Consider the following 27,718-nt stretch of genomic DNA (forward strand, 5'->3'; position numbering starts at 1 on the left):
TAAGGAACCTTATCTGTTACCTTGACCTGAATGCTATATTACCTGTTGCCATCGTAATGGATAGAATGTAGTGGGTGATAAAACAACTGGCAACGAAACAACCAAAAAGTGTGGCCCAAAAATAAATCAATGACACATTATGACAAGGATCTTGCAAAGGCAACTTGAGCAGTTAGATTGTAGAATGTTTTTGGAATAGCAAAAGATCTCTAGGATCTTAGTGCCATGCACCAGACTGGTTAGGTAAACTGATTAGATACAACAAAGTGTGATGGGAAACATAGTGTAGAACAGAGGGCTATTGATCCTCAAAACTTTGGAACAAGCTGTTCAGAGGAGACAGGTTTCAGCTAAACTGGATTGGTACCAATGTTCTTGTAAAGAAGGTAAACAGGGAGAGGATTAAACTGATAGGGAGAAAAGTAAAGATAAACAAATTAAACCAAAAAGAAACTTATAGCTGATGCAGATCTATCAAAAAATTGAACTTTCCTATAGTGCCTTTAATGTAAAAAAAAAACAAAATATTATTTCTAACATAATAAAAGCAATACTTTGGAGGACAGGCCTTTTAAGTGCATACATGTGATTACTGAAAACATTCGCAACAAGATGACTGAATGTGAGGCTAGGTTGGTAATTGTAAACTATGATAGGTAGGACAGGGTATAAAAGAAAAAACAACGGGTGCTTGTCAGAAAGGTACAGCGATAATCATGGGGGATTTTAAAATCGATAGATTGGAAAAATCAGATGGACAAAGGTAGCCTAGATGAGCAGTTCATAGAATGTTTTCAGGATAGCTTCTTAAAACAGGACATTCTGGAGCCAGAGAGCAGGCTATACTAGACCTGGTATTGTGCAACGAGATAGAATTAATTAATGATCTCATAGTAAAGGCACCCCTAGGCAGCAGTGATCATAATATGATAGAATTTTACATTGTTTCAGGGAGAAAGGAGTGGGTGAGTATTTTAAACTTAAATAAAGGCAATTATGAGGGTATGAAAGCAGAGCTAGCAAAAGTGAATTGGCAAAATAGGTTAAAGGATAGGTCAATTGAAATGCAGGGACAGACACTTAAGGGGATATTTACAAATACACAGAACAGACACATTCCAACGAGAAAGAAAAATTCCAGGGGTAGGACCCACCATCTGTGGTTAACTAAAAAAGTTAAAGATAGTATCAAACTTTAAAAAAAGCATATAATTGCACAAAGATGGGTGGCTGGTCAGAAGATTGGACAGAATATAAAAAGCAGCAAAGAACAACTAAAAGGTTAATAAGGAGGGAAAATAGCCGTTTGTAGGTACAGAGCTTTAGTATTGCTGAAAAGACATTTTGTCGAAGCTTTTCGTCTTGCAATCAAGACAATGTGCAAGAATACCAAAGTAAGGGAAACAACAAATTTATACTGTATGAGAAGAGTGTGCTGATTGGTTGGCAAGTGGACTCGATTGGTAGAGGCATTGCCATGGAGAATGCACCAGTTTATGGTGACTGATGCAATGAATTTGGCCTAACCATCAGCCTCAAGAAAACGAACATCATGGGGCAGGACGTCAGAAATACTCCATCCATCAATATTGGCGACCACGCTCTGGAAGTGGTTCAAGAGTTCACCTACCTAGGCTCAACTATTACCAGTAACCTGTCTCTAGATGCAGAAATCAACAAGCGCATGGGAAAGGCTTCCACTGCTATGTCCAGACTGGCCAAGAGAGTGTGGGAAAATGGCGCACTGACACAGAACACAAAAGTCCGAGTGTATCAAGCCTGTGTCCTCAGTACCTTGCTCTATAGCAGCGAGGCCTGGACAACGTATGTCAGCCAAGAGCGACGTCTCAATTCATTCCATCTTCGCTGCCTCCGGAGAATACTTGGCATCAGGTGGCAGGACCGTATCTCCAACACAGAAGTCCTCGAGGCGGCCAACATCCCCAGCTTATACACACTACTGAGTCAGCGGCGCTTGAGATGGCTTGGCCATGTGAGCCGCATGGAAGATGGCAGGATCCCCAAAGACACATTGTACAGCGAGCTCGCCACTGGTATCAGACCCATCGGCCGTCCATGTCTCCGCTTTAAAGACGTCTGCAAACGCGACATAAAATCCTGTGACATTGATCACAAGTCGTGGGAGTCAGTTGCCAGCGTTCACCAGAGCTGGCGGGCAGCCATAAAGGCGGGGCTAAAGTGTGGCGAGTCAAAGAGACTTAGCAGTTGGCAGGAAAAAAGACAGAGGCGCAAGGGGAGAGCCAACTGTGAAACAGCCCCGACAAACAAATTTTTCTGCAGCACCTGCGGAAGAGCCTGTCACACTAGAATTGGCCTTTATACCCACTCCAGGCGCTGCTTCACAAACCACTGACCTCCTCCAGGCGCTTACCCATTGTCTCTCGAGATAAGGAGGCCAAAGAAGATGGTGACTGATAGTTAACGGCCAAGCTCTGTTTGAAATTTAAACCAGGCAGCTTGACTCTGATTGGTCAAGGCACTGCCCTGAGGAATGAACCAGCGAATGGCTGTCACTTATTTTGTTCAGCTGAAACAAGCGCAATGTGTGTACATGTTCTTTCCATCTGCAAAGAACAGGGCCCTTTGTATTAACATATGTAGCTTCCAGTACGCGCAAATGCACCACACTACGAGCCTGACTGACAATCTTAACTTGGTTGTCAGCAACATTCTTAGCGCACTGAGGATTATTTAGCAAACGTTGTCCAATCACTGAATCACATCTAATGTTGGACACTGTGTTTTGAGTTTTACAAGCACAGGCTGGTTGGGTACAGCCTGTACCTTGCCTGTTGTGAAGAGCGGAAGGGACATGTTGTTTGATACAGTCCGCCAGTCTTTGGGACGTACGGCCTATATACGTAACATCACACTGGCATTGAAATTCAAATATCACATTACTCATTTGTGCGATAGGCAGAACGTCTTTTTGGTTTGACAGCAGCATCCTGTTAGTGGCCAACATCACATGTGCTGTTACTGCAGAGCAGCAGCGTGAAACAGCTAGTTTTACCTGTTGCTTAGATTTTTGGGATACATTACCCTTCCAGGGTAATTTGAGGTCAACGGGGCACTTTTCAGGGCCGAAAATGACAGCCTTAGGCCCGTTCATAAGTTTGCGTGATATATAGCGAGAAATGATCTGATCGGGGTAGCCATTGTCACATAGGATGCCTTTGAATCACCCAATTTCAGCATCAAGCTTGCATGGTGAGCAAATGGCTCGGGCCCTATTTACGAGGCTGCCGATAAGGCCAATCTTACAGCATGTGGAACTATAAGAATCCCAACGCATGTATTGACCAGTGAACAAGAAATGCTGGATTCACTCAGCAGGTCTGGCAGCATCTGCAGAAAGAGAAGCAGAGTTAACGTTTCGGGTCAGTGACCCTTCTTCGGAACTGAGTTCCGAAGAAGGGTCACTGACCCGAAACGTTAACTCTGCTTCTCTTTCTGCAGATGCTGCCAGACCTGCTGAGTGAATCCAGCATTTCTTGTTTTTGTTTCAGATTTCCAGCATCCGCAGTATTTTGCTTTTATTGACCAGTGAAGGTAGGCTTGCGGTAGACTATGGTAGAAAACCCTTTAGCAGATTTCTCAACTAGTACGTCAAGGAAAGGGAGCTCATTTGACTGCTCCATTTCAAAGGTGAATTTGAGCGCAAGGTGGAGCCCATTAAGACGTGTAAGGAAATTGTTGCATGCAGCTGCAGATTCAAATATAGCAAACGTATCAACATATCGGAAATATGCAAGAGGTGGGAGGCTAGGTGTCATTCCCTCAAAGACGCGTTTCTCATGGAACCCAAAAAAGATGTTTGCAAGAGCTGGGTCTAGAGGGGATCCCATGGCAATGCCAACTATTTGGGCATGCATGGTGTCGTTAAAACTGAACTCAACTGCGCAAGTTGCCAAGTTCATATGTTCAGTGAATACCGATTCACGCAATGGTGGTGGGTCTAGTTTGCCATGATATAGTGCTGCAATGAAAATATCTATGGCTTCCTTAAGTGGTACACTAGCTAACAGGAAGCAGACAGTAGGCATAAATGGGTCATTTTCTGGTTAGCAAGCTATAACGAGTGGTGCGCCACAGGGATCTGTACTGCGGCCTCACCTTTTTACAGTTTATATAAATGACTTGGATGAAGGGACTGAAGGTATGGTTGCTAAATTTGCTGATGACACAAAGATAGGTAGGAAAGTAAGTTGTGAAGGGGACATATGGATATAGGTTAAGTGAGTGGGCAAAAATCTGGCAAATGGAATATTATGTGGGAAAATGTGAAATTGTCCATTTTGGCAGGGAGAATAAAAAAGCATATTATCTAAATGGTGAGAGTTTGCAGAGCTCTGAGATGCAGAGGGATCTGGGTGTCTTAGTGCATGAATTGCAAAGGGTTAGTATGCAGATACGGCACGTTATTAGGAAAGCTAATAGAATGTTATCGTTTGTTGTGAGGGGAACTGAATACAAAAGTAGAGAGGTTATGTTTCAGCTATACAGGGCATTGGTGAGACCACATCTGGAGTACTGTGTACAGTACTGGTCTCCTTATTTAAGGACGGATGTAAATGCATTGGAAGTAGCTCAGAGAAGGTTTACTAGACGAATACCTGGGATAGGCAGGTTGTCTTATGAGGAAACAGTGGACAAGCTAGGCTTGTATCCTCTGGAGTTTAGAAGAGTAAGAGGCGATTGAAACATATTAGATTCTGAGGGGTCTTGACAGGGTGGATGTGGAAAGGATGTTTCCCCTTGTGGGAGAATCTAGAACGAGGGATCACTGTTTAAAAATAAGGGGTCGCCCATTTAATACAGAGGAGGAGAATTTCTCTCAGAGGGTTATGAGTCTTCGGAACTCTTGTCCTCAAAAGGCGGTGGAAGCAGAGTCTTCGAATATTTTTAAGGCAGAGGTAGATAGATCCTTGATAAGGGAGTGAAAGGTTACTGCGGGTAGGCAGGAATGTGGTGTTGAAGTTACAATCAGATCAGCCATGATCTATTGAATGGCAGAGCAGGCTCAAGGGGCCGAGTGGCCTACTCCTGCTCCTAATTTGTATGTTTGTATGTATGTCATACGAATCTCAAACACCATAAAATGCTAACGATTGAGAAAAGTGCAACTATATACATGAGCTCAGTGTGCTCAGGAACAACAAACTGGATAGGAAAGGAATTGGAAAGATGAACATTGCATATAGAAGCAACAGGTAAAGGAAGTAGACACATTGGTACAGAATAACCTTTCTAACAAGATATTATGCCTGGAGCTATGCCTGGCAAAGACAGCAAAGAATTCAAGGGTAATAAAATGCTAGAAATACTCAGCAGGTCAGATGGCATCTGTGGAGAGAGTGCAACAGAATTAACGTTTCAGTTCTGATGAAAGGTCAACAACCCAAAACACCTGCCCATCCTCCCACACCACCTCCCATCATACCTTCCAGGGCTCCAAAAACTTCTTCCGGGTGAAACAGTGATTTACTTGTACTTCTTTCAATTTAGTATACTGTATTCACTGCTCATGATCTGGTCTTTTCTACACTTGGGATACCAAATGCAGACTGGATGACCGCTTTGCAGAACAGCTACATTCAGCTCATAACGGTGACCCCGACCTTCGAATCGCCCATCATTTTAATTCCCTGCTGCACTCATACTCTGACCACTCTGTTGTCAGCCTCCAATGCTGTTCCAATGAAGCTCAACATAAGCTTAAGGAACAGCACCTCATCTTTCAATGAGGCACTTTGCAGCCTTCCAGACTCATTGAGTTCAACAATTTCAGATCATAACGAATGCCCCATTTTTTCCAGAGGCAGCTGTTGGTAATTCTGCTGTTCCCATTTACACCGTCTCTAGGCCAATCTTTTGTTTCTTTACTTGTCTCATTACCATCTCCTTTTGCCCAGTATCATCATCATTTCTGTCATTTAATCTCTCCAACCGTCCACCATATCACAGACCATCCCTTTTGTTCTTTGCCCCTCCCCCATTCTTGCTTAAAACCTGTTACTTTTTTAAAAATTCATTCATGGGATGTGGGCTTCGCTGGCTGGGACAGCATATATTGTCCATCCCTAACTGCCCTCGAGAAGGTGGTGGTGAGCCGCCTTCTTGATCCGCTGCAGTCCATGTGGGGTAGGTACATCTACAGTTCTGTTAGGAAGGGAGTTCCAGGATTTTGACCCAGCGGCAGTGAAGGAACGGCGATATAGTTCTATGTCAGATGGTGTGTGACTTGGAGGGGAACTTGCAGGTGGTGCGCTCATGCAACTGCTGCCCTTGTCCTTCTCGTGGTAGAGGTCGTGGGTTTGGAAGGTGCTGTCTAAGGAGCCTTGGTGCATTGCTGCAGTGCATCTTGTAGATGGTACACACTGCTGCCACTGCGTGTCGGTGGTGGAGGGACTGAATGTTTATGGATGGGGTGCCAATCAAGTGGACAGCTTTGTCTTGGATGGTGTCGAGCTTCTTGAGTGTTGTTGGAGCTGCATCCATCCAGGCAAGTGGAGATCATTCCATCACACTCCTGACTTGTGCCTTGGAGATGGTGGACAGGCTTTGTGGAGTCAGGAGGTGAGTTACTCACTGCAGGATTCCTAGCCTCTGACCTGCTCTTGTAGCCACCATATTTATGTGGCTACTCCAGTTCAGTTTCTGGTCAATGGTAATCCCCAGAATGTTGATAGTGGAGGATTCAGCGATGGTAATGCCATTGAATGTCGAGAGATGGTTAGATTCTCTCTTGTTGGAGATGGTCATTGCCTGACACTTGTGTTGCACGAATGTTACTTGTCACTCATCAGCCCAAGCCTGGATACTGGATATTGTCCAGGTCTTGCTGCATTTCTACACAGACTGCTTCAGTATCTGAGGAGTCGCGAATCATGCTGAACATTGCGAAATCAGCAGCGAACATCCCCAATTCTCACCTTATGATGGAGGGAAGGTCATTGATGAAGCAGCTGAAGATGGTTGGGCCTAGAATTTCAGTTTTGCTAGGGCTCCTTAATACCATACTCAGTCAAATGCTGCCTTGACGTCAAGGGCAGTCACTCTCGCCTCACCTCGAATTCAGCTCTTCTGCTCATGTTTGAACCAAGGCTGTAATGAGGTCAGGAGCTGAGTGGCCCTGGCGGAACCCAAACTGAGCGTCACTGAGCAGTTTATAACTAAGCATGTGCCTCTGGATAGCACTGTCCACGATACCTTGCATCACTTTGCTGATGATTGAGAGCAGATGGGACAGTAATTGGCAGATTGGATTTGTCTTGCTTTTAGTGTCCAGGACATACCTGGGCAATTTTCCACATTGCCGGGTCGATGACATCTCTAACTTTGTCCAGTTCTGGTGAAAGGTTAGCGACCGAAAGCGTTAACGCTGTTTCTCTTGTCACAGATGCTGCCTGACCTGAACATTTACAGCATTTTCTGTTTTTATTTCAGATTTCCAGCATCCACAGTATTTTGCTTTTGTTTCAGTAGGATAGAAGTCTAATGCAGTCATGCTAAAGCTGCCTATTTGTTGAGTTCTGGTTACCAAGAAATAACCAAGCCCTACAAGTGGTACAGAGAAGGGCAATGAGGCTAATCCCTAGTGTCAGAGAACTAAAACTACACTTTTCAACCATGAAAGGAGATGAATGCCAGAGTATCTTCGAGGTACACAATGAAATGGCATTTCAAGATAAACTACGACAGCAGGGTATGGGGACACAGATAAAAGGCAAGTCCAGCATTGATGATAAAACATGTCTTATCGTGCTCAGTGATTAACACCTTGAATAGTCCTGAAATTTCAGAAGGCCCAATGCACTGCCAAAACTGAGGCAGCACAGGGCTCCCATCCACTAATTTGCAATGGCACCCAAACCTGTGCCTAATCCTGGAGATGGGAGTCATTTACAGAATGGCATTCACAGCATTACTAGGAGCCTGCCCCAAAGGGATACTTGGAATAGGACATTGTGGCTCTGCTGGAGGGTCATGGGCCTGCCTGACCTATATAACCATGTATATATTACAAATTTTCACTTTCAGTTGCTCCCTTTTGGTTATGACACTCTCCAAACTCTCACTCTGACTATAGTTTAGCCATGGCACCGTGGGGTCCACTTTCAGGGACTGAACTATTAGTAATCCCAATTCATGCCAGAATACTACTGCTAACTGCACACTGGACAGAACTGGCAGGATTTCAGAAGAATTCTAGCACCCCATCACTTCCTCCTCTCAAGATAGAAAGAACTTGCATTTATACAGCTCATTTCATCACCTCCCAAAGCATTTCATAGTCAACAAAATATTTTTGAAGCATAATCAATATTGTAATGTGGGGTAATGTGGTGGCCAATTTGCACACGGTAAAGTATCAGAAACAGCAATCAGATACATGGCAAAATAATCTGTTTTAGTGGTACGCACTGTTCAGGACAAATATCTTGGTTAAATTTGCAGTTAAGTTCCTCCCATCTTGCTATTATAATGCTCAAATTTTCTTTAAATACAGAATGAAGTGCTGTTAGTTTTCAATCAGAGCGTTAAGAAAGAAAATCAAGTTCACTTTCAGTTGCTCCCTTTTGGTTATGACACTCTCCAAACTCTCACTGACTACAGTTTAGCAATGGCACTGTGGGGTCCACTTTCAGGTATTGAACTAACAATAGAATAATTAGCATTCTGAAAGTGAGATTTAGAATAATTAACATTCTGAAAATGAGATCTAGAGCAGTGGTGCCTAAGCTTTTTGCCTTTGTGAGCCACATAGGTGCACAGAGCCTTTGGGCCAATTATAAAGTTTAAATTCATTTCCATTAATTTGCATATATAGTATATTTTGCTCGTACTAACAGATCTTGGAGTTTTGGTTTTGGGTTTGTTCAATGAAATAACAGCACTAAAATCATTCTTTTCCAACATATAAAATCACCGTACGACTCTTGATCATCAGATTATCTTGATACAATACTTATTGAAAGATTATAAAATTCATCACATACCAAAATTTGGTTAATAATTTTTTTTCAAACATCACCACTGCTTACAATTTTATTTGTGAAAGTGGTTGGTAACACTTGATAGTGCCAAACATGTGGCATTTCTGCAATTGGGTACGTTGCTAAATATTTGGTAACCTCTTCATCAGTGGCTGCCCATTGACAAAGGAAGTATTACTTTATAGAACGGTATTCAAATTCTGGAAACCAGGGTTTACGAAACATAAACTGAGAGATGAGTAACTGGGTACTAACTGGAAAGGACAGAATAATAAACATAGATGATCCTAAAAAGAAACATACCTTCTGTTTGCTTTCCAGACATTTCATTATTTACATATTCCTTACGGAGCTGTTTTCTAACATTCCTGACTTTATCACCACTACTTTGAGTCTTGCAGTTCCATTCTGTTTTACTGCATTCAAGGTCCTTTGCTGGAGATTTATACTTCAACTCAAAAGCACTGTCCCTCCATTTCCTCTCCATGTTCTGAACTGGAGAACGCTGCTGCTCACCAGATATCCATTTTCTACCTTTTTCCTTGCGCCCATCAATGGACCGTGTCCCTGCACTGTAACCTGCTCTTATGAGTGCATTTGGGCTGCTCGTGATGACTTGAGCGCCCTTCCTTGGACTAGTACCATTGTTCTCTTGCACTTCTCTTGGCTTTTGGGTTTCTGTTCTTTTATTAAAACCCTTTGAGTAGCTTCCAGGTGCAAAATGATTTTCTTGGTAGAGAGTGCTCCTCCAAGAGTTAGTTTCTTCCTTGCCAATGACCACCTCTTTGCTCCTTCTGGGAAAATTAGGCCTTTCCTCCATTTCAGTTCATTAAAATACAAGAGCCTGTAATTTGAGAATGAACAAAAAGGTTAATTTTGATTTTTCTGTAAAATAAATCTTTTTACAATTTCTTACCACACCCCAACACAACTAACACCTGGTGCAATACAAGTTCATGAGCAGTGGTCATCCTTTGCTAGCTTGTCCAAATGGCCTTTCTTTATGTGTAAGCCTGTACAGCGACTGTCAGCAGGTCATTTGACTATGGGGATTATCACAGCTGAATCCCATTCTTTACTCACCTGATATCCATGACCGGAGTGGACATTTTGTCTGAATTTTTCCCAACCCTAAGCAGAGTGCTGAGAACAAGTGTAGAATAAATCTTGTTCAACTGTTTAAATTTCATCAGCACAAGATGTTTGCTTTTAATAGAGAAAGCAGAATCAGCTAACATTTTGCAATATCCTAGAACACAGGAAAAGGAGTATGTCATTCAGCTCCTTGAGCCTGTCCTACCATTCATGACTGTTCTGTATCTTAACTCCATCCATCTGCCTTGATTCCATAACCCTCAGTACCCTTGCCTAATCTATCAATCTCAGTTTTGAAATTTTCAATTAACCTAACCTTTCTGTAGCTTTTTGGGAAGGGAGTTCCAGATTCCCAATATTCTTTATGGCATCACCCCTGAATGGCCTAGTTCTAAATTTAAGATTATGTCCCCTTGTTCTGGACTCCCCCACCAGAGAAAATAATTTCTCGCTATCTACCCTATCAACTCCTTTAAACACCTCAATTAGGTCACCCCTTAATCTTCTATACTCAAGGGAATATAAACCTGGTCTTTGCAATCTGTCCTCATAATTTAACCTTATTAGCCCCAATATCATTCTAGTGAAACTCTGCTGCACTCCTTCCAAGACCAATATATCCTTCCTGAGGTGCAGTACTCAGAATTGAACACAGTATTCCAATCCCTTTATGAGAAAAGTCAATACTCCATTAGCCTTTTTAGCACCGCAGCCTCACAGCTCCAGCGACCCGGGTTCAATTCTGGGTACTGCCTGTGTGGAGTTTACAAGTTCTCCCTGTGTCTGCGTGGGTTTCCTCCAGGTGCTCCGGTTTCCTCCCACCGTCAAAGACTTGCAGGTTGATAGGTAAATTGGCCATTAGCAATTGCCCATAGTATAGGTGGGTGGTAGGGAAATATAGGGACAGGTGGGGATGCGGTAGGAATATGGAATTAGTGTAGGAATAGTATAAATGGGTGGTTGATGGTCGGCACAGACTCGGTGGGCCGAAGGGCCTGTTTCAGTGCTGTATCTCTAAACTAAACTAAACAGTACCTCTCCACTCACTATCTTTTAGTGATTTCTGTACCCAGACTTCTAACTTTCTTTGCCCCTTCACAGTTCCTAGCATTTCACCAATTAGAAAACACTCAGATCTATCTGTGTGGAGACAAAAGTTGTTTAAAGTCAGAGGTGTATTGAATAGGGAGGTCCTATCAGTATGAAGTTTGAAGCAAGCAATGAGTTGGTAAAATTTTACTTGCATCAAAAAGTTATTTAACATGTAGTATTGAGTTTCTATCTAAGTGGATTATATTGAAAGAAGTCAATATCATGACAAAAAAATTAGAATAAGTGAATTTTTACTTTCAAATTTTTTTGACCGAATACTCAGAAATGGAGGCCTTATTGTTTTTAATTCTTCAAATTAGTAGGCATGTGTCAAGAACAGCAAAAGCTAATACCACAATATGATCAAAAAGACTACCCACGTTTGAATTACCTATGTTTTTTAGTTGGAAATTTATTTTGCTTTGGCCACAGGCCCATTATACTTACCAATCATTCATTCCTAGAACCATCCCTTAAAATTTAGCATCCAGTGCTAAGATTAGGTTACAAAATAATATTTTAGTTACCTGCAACAGACTTCTTTTCAAGAGGCAGATCAAAAAAGACAAAGCTACAATTTCTTACATACACTAGAATCATACAATGGATACAGCACAGGAGGAGGCCATTCAGCCAATCATGCCTGTGCTAGCTCTCTGGTCGAGCTATCCAATTAATCCTGCTCCCCTGCTGTTTCCCCATTACCCTTTAAATTTTTTCCCTTCAAGTACTTATCCAATTCTCTTCTGAATATTACTATTAAATTCTCTTCCACCATCCTTTCAGACAGAGCATTCCAGATCACAAAAACTTGCTATAAAAAAAGTTTCCTTATAATGCTGCTTGTTTTTTGACTAATCATCTTAAATCTGTCCCCTCTGGTTACCGATTTTTCTGCCAATGGAAACAGTTTCTCCTTATGTACTCTATCAAAACCATTCACAATTTTGAACACCTCTATCAAATCTCTACTTAACTTCTCAGCTTTAAGAACAGCCCCAGCTTCTCCACGTAACTGAACTTCCTCATCCCTGGCCTGACATTCTCCTTAAGAGCAGTGCCCAGAATTGAACACAATACTCCTGTGGTACTGTGGCTTAACTAGTGTTTTATAAAGATTTAACATAACATCCTTGTTTTTGTACTCTATGGGTCAGGTGTACTCAGGTCGGATGGTGGCGTGGGAGAGGATGGGGGCAGCGTAAAATTGAGCGAGAGGCTCTGGGAGGCCTACCCGCCCCGCTACTGCCTCTGGTCAACTTTACGGCAGTTGGGTGGGGGAAACTGCTCGCCCGAAGCCAATCAAGGCCCGTAAGTGGCCACTTAAGGGCCCTCGCCCGCTTCCACGGGTATTTTACCCCTGGCAAACAGGCGCGCCGGTGACGTGAAAGGCCGCCCAGCGATAGCTGCTGGTATTTCCGCGCGCTGAGGGGGCAATGGCAGTTGGGCACAGGGTGCCCGATTGAGGGCCGCCCCCACCTTCCAACCCACCCCCGGGGCCAAAGACACCCCCTCCCCCCCAAACGACCACTCCAGCCTCTCCAGGGCACGACCGATCTCCCCGGTGATGCATGTCCAACTTAACTTCCCTCCTGGCTACCTGTTGTCAGTGGGGCTGCAGTCGCAGCAGTAGCCACCACTCCCAGTGGCGCTGCGGGAACTAAGAGCTGCCGACCCGCAGCTCACTGATGCAGGACTTGCTCCCTCAAGCGGGTGGAAGTCCCGTCTCGGGATAATTAAAGCCCGGGGACCCGTAAAATGTGGGACGGATCCCCGGGCTAGGCGGAAGTGGGTTCGTCACCGACGAATTCCCGTCTGCCTAAAGTAAAATCCAGCCCTATGTTTCTATTAATAAAGCTCAGGGTCCCATATGCTTTTTCAACAGCCTTCTAAACTAGCCCTGCCATGTTCAAAGAGTTTTGCAGATACATCACCCTACCCCTATGCCTCTCTGTTCCTGAACCCACTTTAAAATTGCACCATTTAGTTTATATTGCATCTCCTTACTCTTCTTACCAAAATGTATCACATAATACTTCTCTGTTAAATTTCATCTGCCATGTGTCTGCCCATTTCACCAGTCTATGTCGTCCTGAAGTCTGCTCCTAACCTGCTCATTGTTTACATCTAAGTATCGTATCATCGCAAACTTTGAAATTATGCTCTGTATACCCAATTCCACATCAATATATCGGAAAGAGCAGTGGTCCCAAAACTGACCCCTGTGGCGCACCACTGCATACAACCCTCCAGTCTGAAAAAGTAAGTTCACCGTTACTCCTCACTTTCTGTCCCTCTGCCAATTTCATATCCTCGCAGGCACTGCCCATTTAATCCCAAGGACTTAAAAGTTTGCAAACAAATCTATTATGTGTTACTCGTCAAATGCCTTTTGAAATTCTATATACTTATTAAATGCACTACCCTCATCAACCCTCTCCGTTACAACAAAGTCATTGATCAAATCGGTCAAACGTGATTTGCCCTTAATAAGTCCCTGCTAACTTTCATTCATTTTACTTCTCTAAATGCCAATTAATTTTGTCCCAGATTATTGTCTCAAAGTCTGCTCTCCACTGGCGTCAGGCTGACAGGCCTGTAGTTGCCAGGTTCATCCCCCTTCCCTTTTTTAAAAACAGAGGTGTAATATTTGCAATCCTCTAGTCCTCTGGGACAACCCACATATCCAAGGAGGATTGGAAGATTGTGGCCAGACCCTTTGCAATTTCCACCCTTACCTCCTCTGTAACCGAGGATGTATCCCAACCGGACCAGGTGACTTTTCTACTTTCGAGGACTACAAATGTTTGAAGTACATCCTCTAACTATTTATATCTGATCCAGTATCGCTACTGCCCTATCTTTACTGCTACATTGGCAGGATCCTCCTCGCTTGTGAAGAGGGAGGTAAAGTTCTCATCTAGTACCTCAGCCATGCCCTCTGCCTCCACACAAAGATCCTCTTCTTGATTCCTAATTGACCACAACCTTTATTTGACTACCCTTTTACTACTTGTGCGCGCATAAAAGTTTTCCTCTGTACTTTCTATATTCAGCTTGGTCCACTCCTGCATGACAAACCTTAAAATTGGCACAAGCCTCTTTGTTTCTGTCTCATTTTAATCTCTATATCTTTAGTCATCCAGGACTCTCCAGTTTTGAATGATCTTCCTTTTTCCCCTCGTGGGAATGAACATGATCAGCTCCTTTTATGAGGGCCTCCTATTGTTCAATTACTGATTCGTCTACCAATTTTTGATTCCAATCTACCTGGGCCAGATTCTTCTTTAACTCACTGAAGGTAGCCCTCCTCCAGTTAAGAATTTTTATGCTTGATTGCAACTTGTCTTTTTCCATGACTACTCTAAACCTGAGGATACTGTGATCACTATTTCCCAAATGTTCACCCACAAAAACATGCTCCACTTGCCTCACTTCTTTCTCCAGAACTAGATCCAGTACTGCTTCCTTCCTCATCGGGCTGCTAACACCTTGGTCAAGAAAATTCTCTGTTTTTGCCAGTATATCGTAGTTTCATGTGGCAACTTGTGTCTACAATTCACCAACCTTATTTACCACGCTCCATGCAATTACATACATGCATTCCAAACTCATCTTAGATTACCTTGCATTTGCCACCCCCACCCCGCTGTTTGATCCCTCCTATTTCTAAATTGTTCTTTATTCTAGTGCTGTCTGTCTCTCCCAGTCCTTTGTGCACCGTGTCTCTTCTCTAATGTTTCATCCTGGTGCCCACCCCCTTACCATAGAGTTATCAGTCTAAATTACTGCATAAACAAAAAGAAAACTTTTACTGTCCAAAACTAGGGAAATATGTGATTAGATTTGAACAAATGAAGTTTATTAATTTTATCAATAAATTAGTTAAAAGAAAAACAATTAATTTTTACCAAATTCAAGTTTTCTATTCCTCCAGGTATATGAAAACATTGTTACAATGACTACTACAATGTTACAATGACGAGTGGTATTCAAATGATTTTTTTTTAATGAATGAACTTGGGAGTATAACCTACTCTGAATATTCCCCATAGTTTTTGTCATTTCCTCCAACTATCAATTCTACAAACCAATCTACCTCTGAATTCAAACAAACCCATACGCTCAAGCAATTCTCAAACACTTCTGCATAAGAGAATTATCCATAACTGAAAAATGGACAGTCTCCTTTTAAAAAAAAAACAAAAAAAAAAACCTCACCATACAACCCTTAATTAAATACATCACATACTGGTGTGTTCGGAGAAACAAGATTTGATCTTAATTCTTCAAGTACAATTCTTCCATTGTGCTGATGAAACTATTAATGCCACCGACATTAACAGTTATGTACTAAAATGTTTACCCCGTTCTATCAGATTAAAGGTTGAATTTCCCTGAAGTATAGTTTTGATAGACCTAGCCAATCTTAATGTAGATAATCCTGGTGTTTACTTACAGCAATTAAACATCCTGGCTTTAATAGCCTACTAAATACAGCTGCAATTCAGCATATTGTGCATTACATGGTGTAATTTTCCTGCGCTTCTAAAACAATACACCCTCTGACTTGCCACGAACAGTAGCACACGTGACTCAATTTAAATACCCAACTTAACAGAGAGAGCTTGCCTCTAGTGCTCTTTCTCATGGATGAATGCTTGAAGACAAGTCCTATTGAAGTGCAACAAACCTGTTTTTGTAAAAGTCTGATCTTCTGCCCCTGCCAAACCTTCTGCACTTGAGACCAATTCTTTTTCCTTCCTTGGCTACTCACTGAATCAGACAATATGCAACCTTATTTCCCTGTATAATCATAAACTGAGTTTCAAATTCCATGTCTTACCCATCAATAAGAGGAACTATTTCCACTTTTGTAGCACCATCTATATACTCCCCTATCCTTCCCGCAATACTGCTGAAATCCTGATCAATGCCTTAGATGCCCCCAGCCTCAACTCCTTCGATACTTTCCTTGCCAGGCTCTTGAACTACAACCATCATAAACAACTAGTTCAAAACTTCACCACCACCACCTTGCTCTTTTATCATCCCTTTCTGGGTCAGCATTCATTGCCTCCTAATCTCTCAATACATTGGAATTCATAATCCTCTTTGCTATGCCCCTCGCTACTTTTGTAAACACCTGCAGCCCTGTGTGCCAGCATGTGCTCTCCACTCCTCTGGCCTCCTTTGCATGTTGTCCTCCTAAGCTCTTATTTCAGTGGAAGGGCCTTCAGCCCATTTGCCCCATAGTCTGGAACTGTTACCCTAAAGTGTCCCCCTTTCTACCTCTTTTGACTCCTTCAAAAGTCACCTCAAAACCGGACTATAATCATGCCTTTGCTCACCTCCCTTAATTATTTGCCTGTTATTGCCCAACATCTTTCTTCACCTCTGTGAAAGGCCTTGGAACATTTTACTATGCTAAGGATGCTACGTAAATACAAGCTGTTGTTGTAGCAATGAACTACATGAACGAGAAAAGTCTCAAATCACTTCTTTGTCTGTCTGTGCTGATTTATTTGACGTCAGTTCAGGTCTTAGCATCCCTTGGAAGTGAAAGAAATTAGCTATTGTCGAGACTCAGAAATTAATAAAGCCCCTTGGAGATGGTCCAGGACATACAGAACCTCACTCCAGTCATCAGGAGTGGTAGAGAGAAACTCAAGGGGAAAGGTTGAAGCTGAATAGAAGAGACAAACACTACAGTGGAGAAAAGGAAAAAGGTGACACTTCTGGCAAACATTTCACATTTTATCATTTTTCTTCCTGTGGTGATTGTATTTTTGCAGCTTCCCAACTTTCCCCAAACCTTAATTAAACCACATCTTTCCAAGTGAGTATTAATTTTATCCTGTAACATACCCTTGGGAACCTTATCCATTACCAACACCATTATTCTGACTGCATGGAGCATCGTGCCTTTTTTTTATATTCGTTCTTGGGATGTGAGCATCGCTGATAAGGCCAGCATTTATTGCCCATCCCTAATTGCCTTTGTGAAGGTGGTGGTGAGCCACCTTCTTGAACTGCTGAAGTCCATGTGGTGTAGGTGCACCCACAGTGCTGTTAGAGAGAAAGAAAAAAGACTTGCATATATACAGTCATTTTCATCAACAGTGGACATCTCAAAGTGCTTTAGCCATCCAAGTACTTTTAAACTGTTGGCACTGTTGTAATGAAGGAAACGCATCAGCCAATTTGCACACAGCAAACTCCCACTAATAGAATGTGATAATGACCAGATAATCTGTTTTCCTTTGATTTTGATTGAGGAATAAATATTGGCCAGGACACCTCCAAGCTCTTCTTCAAAGTAGTGTCATGGTATCTTTTATATCCACACAGGCAGGCAGATTGTGCCTCGGTTTAACATCTCATCCAAAGGACAGTACCTCCGATAGTGAGGCACTCCCCTCAGTACTGCACTGGAGTGTCAGCCTTGATTTTTGTGCTCAAGCCCTGGAGTGCACTTCAACTCAGAACCTTGTGTCTCAGAGGAGAGTGCAACCAACTGAGCCACAGCTGACACGCTAGGAAGGGAGTTCCAGGATTTTGACCCAGTGACAGTGAAGGAACGGCAATATAGTTCCAAGTCAAGATGGCGTGTGACTTGAGGAAACTTGCAGATGGTGGTGTTCCCATGTGTTTGCTGTCCTTGTTCTTCTAGGTACTGGAGGTCACGAGTTTGGAAGGTTATTGAAGGAGCCGTGCCAAGTTGCTGCAGTGCATCTTACAGATAGTGCACAGAGCTGCCACTGTGCACTGGTGGTGCAGTGAGTAAATGTTTAAGGTGGTGGATGGGTACCAATCAAGCGGGCTGTTTTGCCTCGGATTGTTGTTGTTGGAGCTGCACTCATCCATGCAAGTGGAGAGTATTCCATCACACTCCTGACTTATTCCTTGTAGATGGTGGACAAGCTTTAGGGAGTCAGGAGGTGAGTTACTTGTTGCAGAATTCCCAGCCTCTGATCTGCTCTTGTAGCCACAGTATTTACTTATATGGCCGGTCCAGTTCAGTTTCTAGTCAATGGTAACACCCAGGATATTGATGGTAGGGATTCAACGAAGGTAATGCCAAGGGGAAGTGGTTAGACTCACTTGTTGAAGATGGTCATTGCGTGGCATAAATGTTTCTTGCCACTTATCAGCCCAAACCTGAATGTTGGCCAGGTCTTGCTGCATGTGCGCACAGACTGCTTCAGTATCCAAGGAGTTGCGAATGGTACTCAGTACTGTGCAAACATCAGTGAACATCCCCACTTCAGACCTTATGTTATAGGGAAAATCATTGACAAAGCAGATGAAGATGGCTGAGGCTAGGACACTACCCTGAGGAACTCCTGCAGCAAAGTCCTGGTTGTGAGTGACTGGCTTCCAACAACCACAACCATCTACCTTTGTACAAGGTATGACTCCATTTAGGGAGAATTTTCCTCCTGATTCCTATTGTCTTCAATTTTGTTAGGGCTCCTTGATATCAAAGGCAGTCACTCTCACCTTACCTCTGGAATTCAGTTCCCTTGTCCATGTTTGGACCAAGGTTGTAATGAGGTCTGGAGCTGAGGGGCCCTGGCAGAACCCAAACTGAGCACTGAACAGCTTGTTGCTAAGTAAGTGCTGCTTGACAGCACAGTTGATGACACCTTCCATCACTTTGCTAATGATTGAGAGTAGATTGATGGGTCAGTAATTGTCCTGCTTTTTGTGGACAGGACATACCTGGGCAATTTTCCACATCGTCACGTAGATACCAGTGTTGCAGCTTTACTGGAACAGCTTGGCTAAAGGTGCAGCTAGTTCTTCAGGAGCACAAGTCTTCAGTACTACAGCAGTAATGTTGTCAGGGCTCATAGCCTTTGTTGTATCCTGTGCCTTTAGCCATTGCTCGATGCCACGTGGAGTGAATCGAATTGTCAAAACACTGGCATCTGTGATGGAAGGGACAGAAGGTGGCCAGAGACGAATCATCCACTCGGCACTTCTGGCTGAAGATGGTTGCAAATGCTTCAGCCTTTTCTTTTGCAATACATGATCTATTATTCGATCTAATTTTAAGAACTGCTCACATGTACTCCTTAGTGTGCATTATAAAGTGGAACGATCAATTTTAAGGTAACAATCTTATTCCAGAGTTCAGATAGGTCATGAAACAAATAAGCTTTGCTCCCGCACTTAATCAGTTCAACAGAGAATCTAAGATTAGATTATTTTGTAATAATTTTACAAGTACAATAATGCACATCAGTATTGCTTGGAATGAGCTCATTAAAATGACATGGCAAAGAAAAAAAATTAAAATTAATGTGACATAATTAATAAAGAATGTGATACTGCCACGCAACAAGTTAACTCAGGGTATATTTTTGAAGTAAAATACACCTTGAAGAAGGGTCACTGACCTGAAACTTTAACTCTGTTTCTCTCTCCACAGATGCTGCCAGACCTGCTGAGTTTTCCCAGCACTTTGTTTTTATTTCAGATTTCCAGCATCTGCAGTATTTTGCTTTTATTTTAGTATATTTTTGGAGGTTTGGGCGTTATCATTTCATGAACTATTCCATTATCGACTTAAGACACCAAAACTAAAATACAAGAGTATTACACATGACTAAAGAATCCTTCATTGAGTCAGTAAAGTTATCCAGTGAGTAGTTCTGCTATAACATCTTGGGTCTGATAGTCAGTCTACGCTGATTTATTTGAACAAAAACAAAATACTACAGATGCTGAAAATCTGAAATGAAACAGAGAATGCTGAAAATACGCAGCAGGTCAGGCAGCATCTGGGAGACAGAAAGAAAAATTAACGTTCTAGGGCGATGACCTTTCGTCAGAACTGGAAAAAGTTATAGATGCAACATATTTGAAGGCAGTGAAAGGGGTGGGGGGGGGGGGGGGCGGAAAGAACAAAGGTGGTCTGCAATAGGGTGGAAGACAGGAGATATTAAATGACAAAAAGGATGATGGTACATCTCTCCTGGCTTCCAGCTTAACACAGACGCTTCCCTTTGTTCATGCTTGCTAGCACCACCACCCCCCCACCCCCCCTTCAACTCTGCCTCTGATTTATTTGATTACAACTTCCGCCAGGACCGCTCAGCTCCATTACAGCCTTGGTCCAAACATGGACCAAAGAGCTGATTTGAGAGTGACTGCACTTGTCTTCAAGGCAGCATTTGGCCAAGTGTGGCACAAGGAGCCAGAGTAAAATTGAAGTCAATGGCAGTGAGGACGAAAACCCTCCATTGGCTGGAGTCATGCCAAGCACAACGGAAGATACTTGTGGTTGTCAGCAGCCAAGCATCTTAGCCCAGGACATCGCTACAGGATTTCCTCAGGGTAGTGCCCTAGGCCCAACTATTTGCAGCTGCTTCATCAATGACCTTCCCTCCATCATTAGGTCAGAAGTGGGAATGTTCGCTGATGATTGCACAGTGTTCAGGTCCATTCACAAATGCTCAGATAACGAAGCAGTCCATGCTGTTATGACGGAGGCAGGAAGAGTGCACTGTTTATTCTAGTTACATTTCTCCACGGATAACAGCATACATTTAAATGTTTTTCCACTTACCGATATGGTCAATCATGGACTCTATTTTTATCCCAGAATAAAACACACCAACCAAGTTTTTTTTGATAAAGAACAAAATTATCAATTTATCATAAAACAGGTCTTAACCAGTAATACAGTAAAGCATAAACACACAGATTGTAACATCAAGGTTCCCGTTCCACCGTAGCGCGGGCATGTGCACACACGCACGCACAGGTTAACCAGAAAAAATAAAAGGGAATTTCGCTTTAGAGCTCCATTCCAAAAACCCCACAAAAAAACACCGACTGAAAACTTGCACATTCTTGAAAAAAAAAAGATATGGAAAGATGTCCTTTGTTTTGGTTTGGCGTCCCAAATGCGTATAGACGGCTGTCACTGGGATCTTCCTAGAACAGTTGTTTCCAGGTGATGTTGATGATTAGTTTGGTTAGGCTTTCCAAGAAATGCAGCTACAGAGGCTTCAGATAGGCCTTACAGCAAAAATGCAGCAACAGGGGTTTCAGTTCCCACGGATTCGATACACAGGGTTTCTTCAAATACAGGAGGAAAGAGGAGACTGATTCACTGGACATGCAGGGTTTCTTTCAAAGGGAGAGAAAGCGATGAACTGGGTTTTCTTGGCAGGCAAAAAACAACTGTCTTCCAAACAGTATACACTCCAACTGTCTTTTTAAAACTATTTTCCATATACCATCTCATTGTCCGAAGAGAAACCATAAACAATGTCACAATAAACAAGCCTCCTGACCTCTATAAATATTGACCTGTCACTTCTCTGCAAACAACTCGCCCCAAGTCAAAAACAGCCCCTGCTGGATAATTATCTACAGACAGGTGCCTTCCAGTAATTCTTTGCTTTCAAATTCGGTCCAAAAACATTCTGGTGATCCGCCTTAAAAAAAATCACTACGTTCAGCATCTCTTCAAGCTTCCAGATGAACCAATGTCTATAACTCAACTATAAGTCCTTAAAAACATATTTTACAAAAATAGAAACACTCGTAACAGTGCCTACATGCAGCAAGACCTGGACAATATTTAGACTTCGGCTGGTAAGTGGCAAGTACCATTCATGGAATGGTTACAGCACAGGAGAAGTCATTTGGCATATCGTGTCTGTGCCGGCTCTCGAAGAGCAACTCAGCTAGTCCTACCCCCCGTCTTTTCCCTGTAGCCCTATAAATTTTTTCTCTTCACAATTTCTCCTTAACAAATCTGTGCTGGCTTTCCTGAATTAATCCACATTTGTCCAAGTGACTGTTAATTTTGCCCCAAATTATTGTTTTTAAAAGCTTTCCACCACCGAAGTTAAACTGACTAGGCTGTAGTTGCTGGGTTTACACTTATTTCCTTATTTGAACAAGGGTGTAACATTTGCAATTCTCCAGGCCTCTGGCACCACCCCTGTATCTAAGGAATATTGGAAGATTACGGCCAGTGCCTCCGCAATTTCCACCCTTGCTTGGTTCAGTATCCTCTGTTGCATCTCATCCGGACCTGGTGACCTATCAACTTTAAGTACAGCCAGCCTTTCTAATACCTTCTCGTTATCAACTTCTAGCCCATCCATTGTCTCAACCACCTCCTCTTTCATTGAAACTTTGGCAGCAGCATCTTCCTTGATAAAGAAAATCATTTAGTACCTCAGCCATGCCCTCTTCCTCGATGCGCAAGTTCCCTAATCGGCCCCACTCCTCATTTTACTACCCTTTTACTATTTATATGCTTACAGAAGACTTATGGATTGCCTTTTATGTTGGCTGCCAGTCTCTTCCAATACTGTTTCTTTGCTGGTTTTTTTCACTTCCCCACTGAACTTTCTATATTCAGCCTGGTTCTCGATTGTATTATCAACCTGGCATCTGTCATACACACCTTTTTTTCTCCGTCATCTTACTTCCTATCTCTTCCCTCATCCAGGGAGCTCTGGTTTGTCTGTCCTACCTTTCCCCTCATGGGAATGTACCTTAACTTTAGACTAACTATCTATTCTTTAAAGGCAGCCCATTGTTCCCTAACAGTTTTGCCTGCCAATCTCTGATTCCAATGTACCTGGGGCAGGTCCATTCTAACGCCATTAAAATAGGCCCTTCCTCAATTACTTACTTTCACTCTGAATTGCCTATCATTTTCCATAGGATCATAAGGTTTCAGTTAGTTTATGATCATTGTCCCTTAAATGTTCTTCTATTTACACGTGATCCACTTGTCCCAGCTCATTCCCCAGAACCAGTTCCAGCAATGCCTCCTTCCTCATCGGACTGGAAACATAATGATGTAGAAAATTCTCCTGAACTCACTTCAGAAACTCTGACCCCTCGCTACTCTTTGCACTATTACTATCCAGTCTATATTAGGAAAAGTGAAGTTCCCCATTATAACTACAGGTTTTGTAACTCTGTAATTCCCTGCAAATTTGTTCCTCTATATCTTTCCCAATAGCAGATGCTGGCCTGTAGAATACACTCAATAGCACAAAGGTACCTCTAGTGCTTCTTAGTTCTAAGCAAATAGATTCTGTCCTTGACCCCTCTAGGACAGCATCTCTCTCCAGCACTGTAACATTATCCTTAGTCAAGAGTGCTACCCCTCCTCATTTCTCTCCTTCCCGATCTTTCCTCAACATCTTGTATCCAGGAATATTTAGCAGTCAGTCCTGCCCTTTTTAAGCCAGGTCTCCATTAATGCCACATCATATGCATACATATCTATCTGCACCAGCAGTTCACCAATCTTATTTACCACACTCCGTGCATTCACATACATCACCGTAAACCCAATTTTTAAAAATTCATTCATGGGATGTGGATGTCACTGGCTAGGGCTGCATTTATTGCCCATCCCTAATTGCCCTTGAGGAGGTTTAAGGCCTTATTGGATTCTTACTCTGACCCCATCATACTCTAGAGCTATGTTTCTCCCAATTCTCTGTGCAACGTCTTTGCTCTCAAAATCCTACCTCCTGGATCTCATCACCCACCCCGCCAACAGCACCCCCCACCACCAAATTAGTTTAAAACCTCCCAAGTAGCACTAGCAAACTGCCCTGAAAGGTCAGTGGTCCCAGTTCTGTTCAGTCTGTCCAACCTATACAGGTACCATCTCCCCCAGAAACAGTTCCAATGTCCCAGGAATTTAAAGCCGTTCCTCCTGCTCCAGCTCTCCAGCGATGTATTCATCTTCTTTATCCTCCTATTTCTACACTCACTAGCGTGTGGTACAAGGAGTAATCTGGAAATTACTATCTTTGAGGTCCCGTTTGTTAGGGAACTAGGAAAGAAACTAAAATCTGCCTGCAGGACCTCATCCCTCTTTCTACCTATGTTGTTGGTACAGATACGGACCACGACAGCTGGCTGTTCACCCACCCCCTTAGAATGCTCAGCTGCCGCTCAGTGACATCCTTGACCCTGGCATGAGGAAGGCAACACACCATCCTGGGTTAATGTCTGCGGCCACAGAAACACCTTTCTGTTCCCCTACTTATTGAATCTCCTAACCCTATTGCTTTCCCAAACTTTCTCCTGCCCCCCCTGTACAGCTGAGTCAGCCATGGTGACATGGACTTGGCTCTACTCCATGCCCCATATGAAAGATCTCGCTCACCAATATTCCGAACTGAACACTGTTTGGAGAGCGAAATGCACTCAGAGACTCTTGCACTACCTGCCTGGTCCTCCTTAACTGCCTAACAGTCATCTATTCACTCCCTCCACCACTGGGTACCCACGGCTGCGGTGTGTACCATCTACAAGATGCACTACAGCAACTCACCAAGGCTTCAACAGCACCTTCCAAACCCACAACCTCTACCACCTAGAAGAATGCAAGCAGCAGACCCGCACGAACACCACCACCTACCGGTTCCCCTCCAAGTCTCACACCATCCTGACTTGGAAACATCTTGCCATTCCTTTACTGACACTGGGTCAAAATCTTGGAACTCCCTACCTAACAGTACTGTGGGTGTATCTACATAACATGGATGGTTCACCACCACCTTCTCAAGGGCAATTAGGGATGGGCAATAAATGCTGGCCTTGCCAGTGATGCTTACATCTCATAAGCAAAATTTAAAAAATTGTAGAAATGTTAAATTGGCTCCTTTATGCTTCAGTTAGATGATGATTCAATCGGGCTCTGTCTCCTGATCACTAGGCAGTAGCATCTGTTGGAAATTGTCTGTGTGGGGACACCAATTGACACCAGAAGTAGGTTTATCTGTGATGTACCAGCAATCAATAGCCTGCTGATACTCAATAAAGCCTCTACAAACAGCAGCCACATAGACAAAGTACCGGAGGGCACCCAATGCTCCTGGAACTGCACCCCCAACAAATAACAGAGACAACTGGCCAAAATTAAAAGGCATAACAGTAAGAAATGCAGTAATTCCGTTCCTAGTCTCTACTCTTTGATCACTGGCCCTGATATTTTGATATCAAACAATTCTATAAAATCAGTGGATAATATATTACCATATAAATAAATGTGAAAATGCGCATGGGTCTTCCTCCTCCTCCTTGCTGCTTTATTTCACTTAGTATCAGTTTTCGGAGTGGGACATTGATTGGAGGCAGGACTCGGAGATAACCGAACCCCTGCCACCCCATGAAGTCCAACACTCATTCCCACAGTAAACCCTCTGTTCTGATTTTATCCAAAAGTAAATAAAGTTCTCACATCAGCTTCGGCTCCCCTCGGTGCCCTCCTTGAACCACATCATCTCAAGTTCAGCTTTTTTTTAAAAACTCAATAACTTGCGTCCTAAGAAGTTAAGGAGCGAGCATATTGTAAATGTGTGAGCAGCGGGCTGAGTGTGGTAGTAGGAGCGGTGAACGTCCACAGCAGCAGGGCCCAAAGTCCAGGGCCTACCGCTCACACAAACGTTACCTACCGAGCGAGCGACCGTTTAAAGCAGCGACTTCCGGCTTCTGTCTGCACAAGGCGCCGCATCTTCGGGGCTGGAGGTCAAGGTGAGGAGTGAGAGAAACTAACCTGTGGCTCCAGTCCCTGTCTCCTTGCTGCTACTCTGACTGCTCGCCCGTCGCTGCGCATTCCCCTCAGTCAAACAGAGAGAGAAACTCAAACACAAATCTCCAGAGGAGAGCTTTCCTTCCGTGCCAACCTCCAGAAAAACTGTCCCTGCAGGCCACTAACCAAACTGCAAGAAGGACTCAATAGAGGAGGGAAAAAAAGCACAATAGAAAGAAAATAACTTTTACTTGACCTAAGAAAGTCTCATGCACCCCATTCCTCAGTGGGAATCTGTCAATTTTTGTTTAACAGTGCTGCATTAATAATTTATTGGGGTTATTTTTTGGGCTTCAAAGTCAGCTTGGATTATTAGTTGGTAGAGTCATAGAAAGTTTAGATTTAGAGATGCAGCACTGAAACAGGCCCTTCGGCCCACCGAGTCTGTGCTGACCATTAACAACCCATTTATACTAATCCTACACTAATCCCATATTCCTACCACATCCTCACCTGTCCCTATATTCCCCTACCTATACTAGGAGCAATTTATAATGGCCAATTTACCTATCAACCTGCAAGTCTTTTGGCTGTGGGAGGAAACCGGAGCACCCGGAGAAAACCAACACAGACACAGGGAGAACTTGCAAACTCCACACAGGCAGTACCCAGAATTGAACCCGGGTCGCTGGAGCTGTGAGGCTGCGGTGTTAACCACTGTGAGTGTGTGTGTTTTGGGGGGGAGGGTGTGTGTGTGTGTTATGGGGGGGAGGGTGTGTGTTTTGTGGGGGAGGGATAGACGCCACTTGGTCCATCATGTCTGCCAGCCGAAAAATGCTCCACCTATTCTAATCCCACCTTCCAGCTTTTGGTCCGTAGCCCTGCAGATTACGGCACTTGAGGTGCATATCCAGACTCCTTTTGAATGAGTTGAGGATTTCTGCCTCAACTACTCTTTTAGGCAGTGAGTTCCAGATCATCACCACCCTCTGGGTGAAAAAGTTTTTCCTCATCTCTCCTCTAATTTTTCTACCAATCACTTTAATCTATGCCCCCTTGTCACTGACCTCTCTGCTCAGGTGAATAGATCCTTCACCTCCACTCTATCCAGGCCCCTCAAAATTTTGTACATTTCAATCAGATCTCCCCTCAGCCTTCTCTGTTCCAAGCAAAACAAACCCAACTTATCCAATCTTTCCTCATAGTTGCATTTTTCCAATCCTGGCAACATCCTCGTAAATCGCCTCTGTACCCTCTCATGCAATTTCATCCTTTCTGTAATGAGCAGAACTGCACACAGTACTCAAGTTGCGGCCTAACCAATGAGTTATACAGTTCCAGCATAACCTCCCTGCTCTTATATTCTATACCTCAGCTAATAAAGGAAAGGATTCCATATGCCTTCTTTACCACCTTATCGACCTGTCCTGCTACCTTCAGGGATCTGTGGACAGTCACTCCAAGATCCCTCACGTCCTCGACACTTCTCAGTATTTTCCCATTAACTGTGTATTCCTTTGCCTTGTTTGACCTCCCCAAATGCATCACCTCACACTTCTCCTGGTTGAATTCCATTTGCCACTTTTCTGCCCATCTGACCAGACCATCAACATCTTCCTGCAGCCTACAGATATCCTCCTCGCTATCTATCAGACGGCCAATCTTTGTGTCGTCTGCAAATTTCTTGATCATGTCCCCTACGTTTTTGTCCAAATCGTTAATATATACAACAAAAAGCAGGGAACCCAGTACTAGCCCTACGGAACGCCACTGGAAGCAGCCCTCCAGTCTCTAAAACAACCATCAACAATTACCCTTTGTTTCCTGCCACTGAGCCAATTTTGTATCCACCTTGCTGTATTTCCCTGGATCCCATGGGATTTTTTTAAACCAGTCTGCCATGTGGGACCTTGTCAAAAGCCTTGCTAAAATCCATGTAGACCACATCAACTACACTATCCTCATCTATCTTCCT

The 27,718-nt window shown here is 43.3% G+C and overlaps 1 protein-coding gene across 2 annotated transcripts in view; it reads right to left on the minus strand.

Moving 5' to 3' along the window:
* Nucleotides 1-25,910, minus strand: part of LOC137369218 (terminal uridylyltransferase 7-like) — a 131,267-nt gene extending 105,357 nt beyond the window's left edge. For both annotated transcript variants that reach the window (XM_068030063.1, XM_068030062.1), the window contains exons 1-2: nt 25,768-25,910; nt 9,324-9,864 (exon numbers count right to left, since the gene is read on the minus strand). In XM_068030063.1, coding sequence (XP_067886164.1) covers nt 9,324-9,840 — 517 coding nt within the window. In that variant the 5' untranslated portion in view covers nt 9,841-9,864; nt 25,768-25,910. The remainder of the gene's footprint in view (nt 1-9,323; nt 9,865-25,767) is intronic.
* Between the last annotated feature and the right edge of the window lie 1,808 nt (nt 25,911-27,718).

This window comes from Heterodontus francisci, chromosome 4, assembly GCF_036365525.1.
Source record: "Heterodontus francisci isolate sHetFra1 chromosome 4, sHetFra1.hap1, whole genome shotgun sequence".
In the NCBI taxonomy this organism is placed as follows: Eukaryota; Metazoa; Chordata; class Chondrichthyes; order Heterodontiformes; family Heterodontidae; genus Heterodontus; species Heterodontus francisci.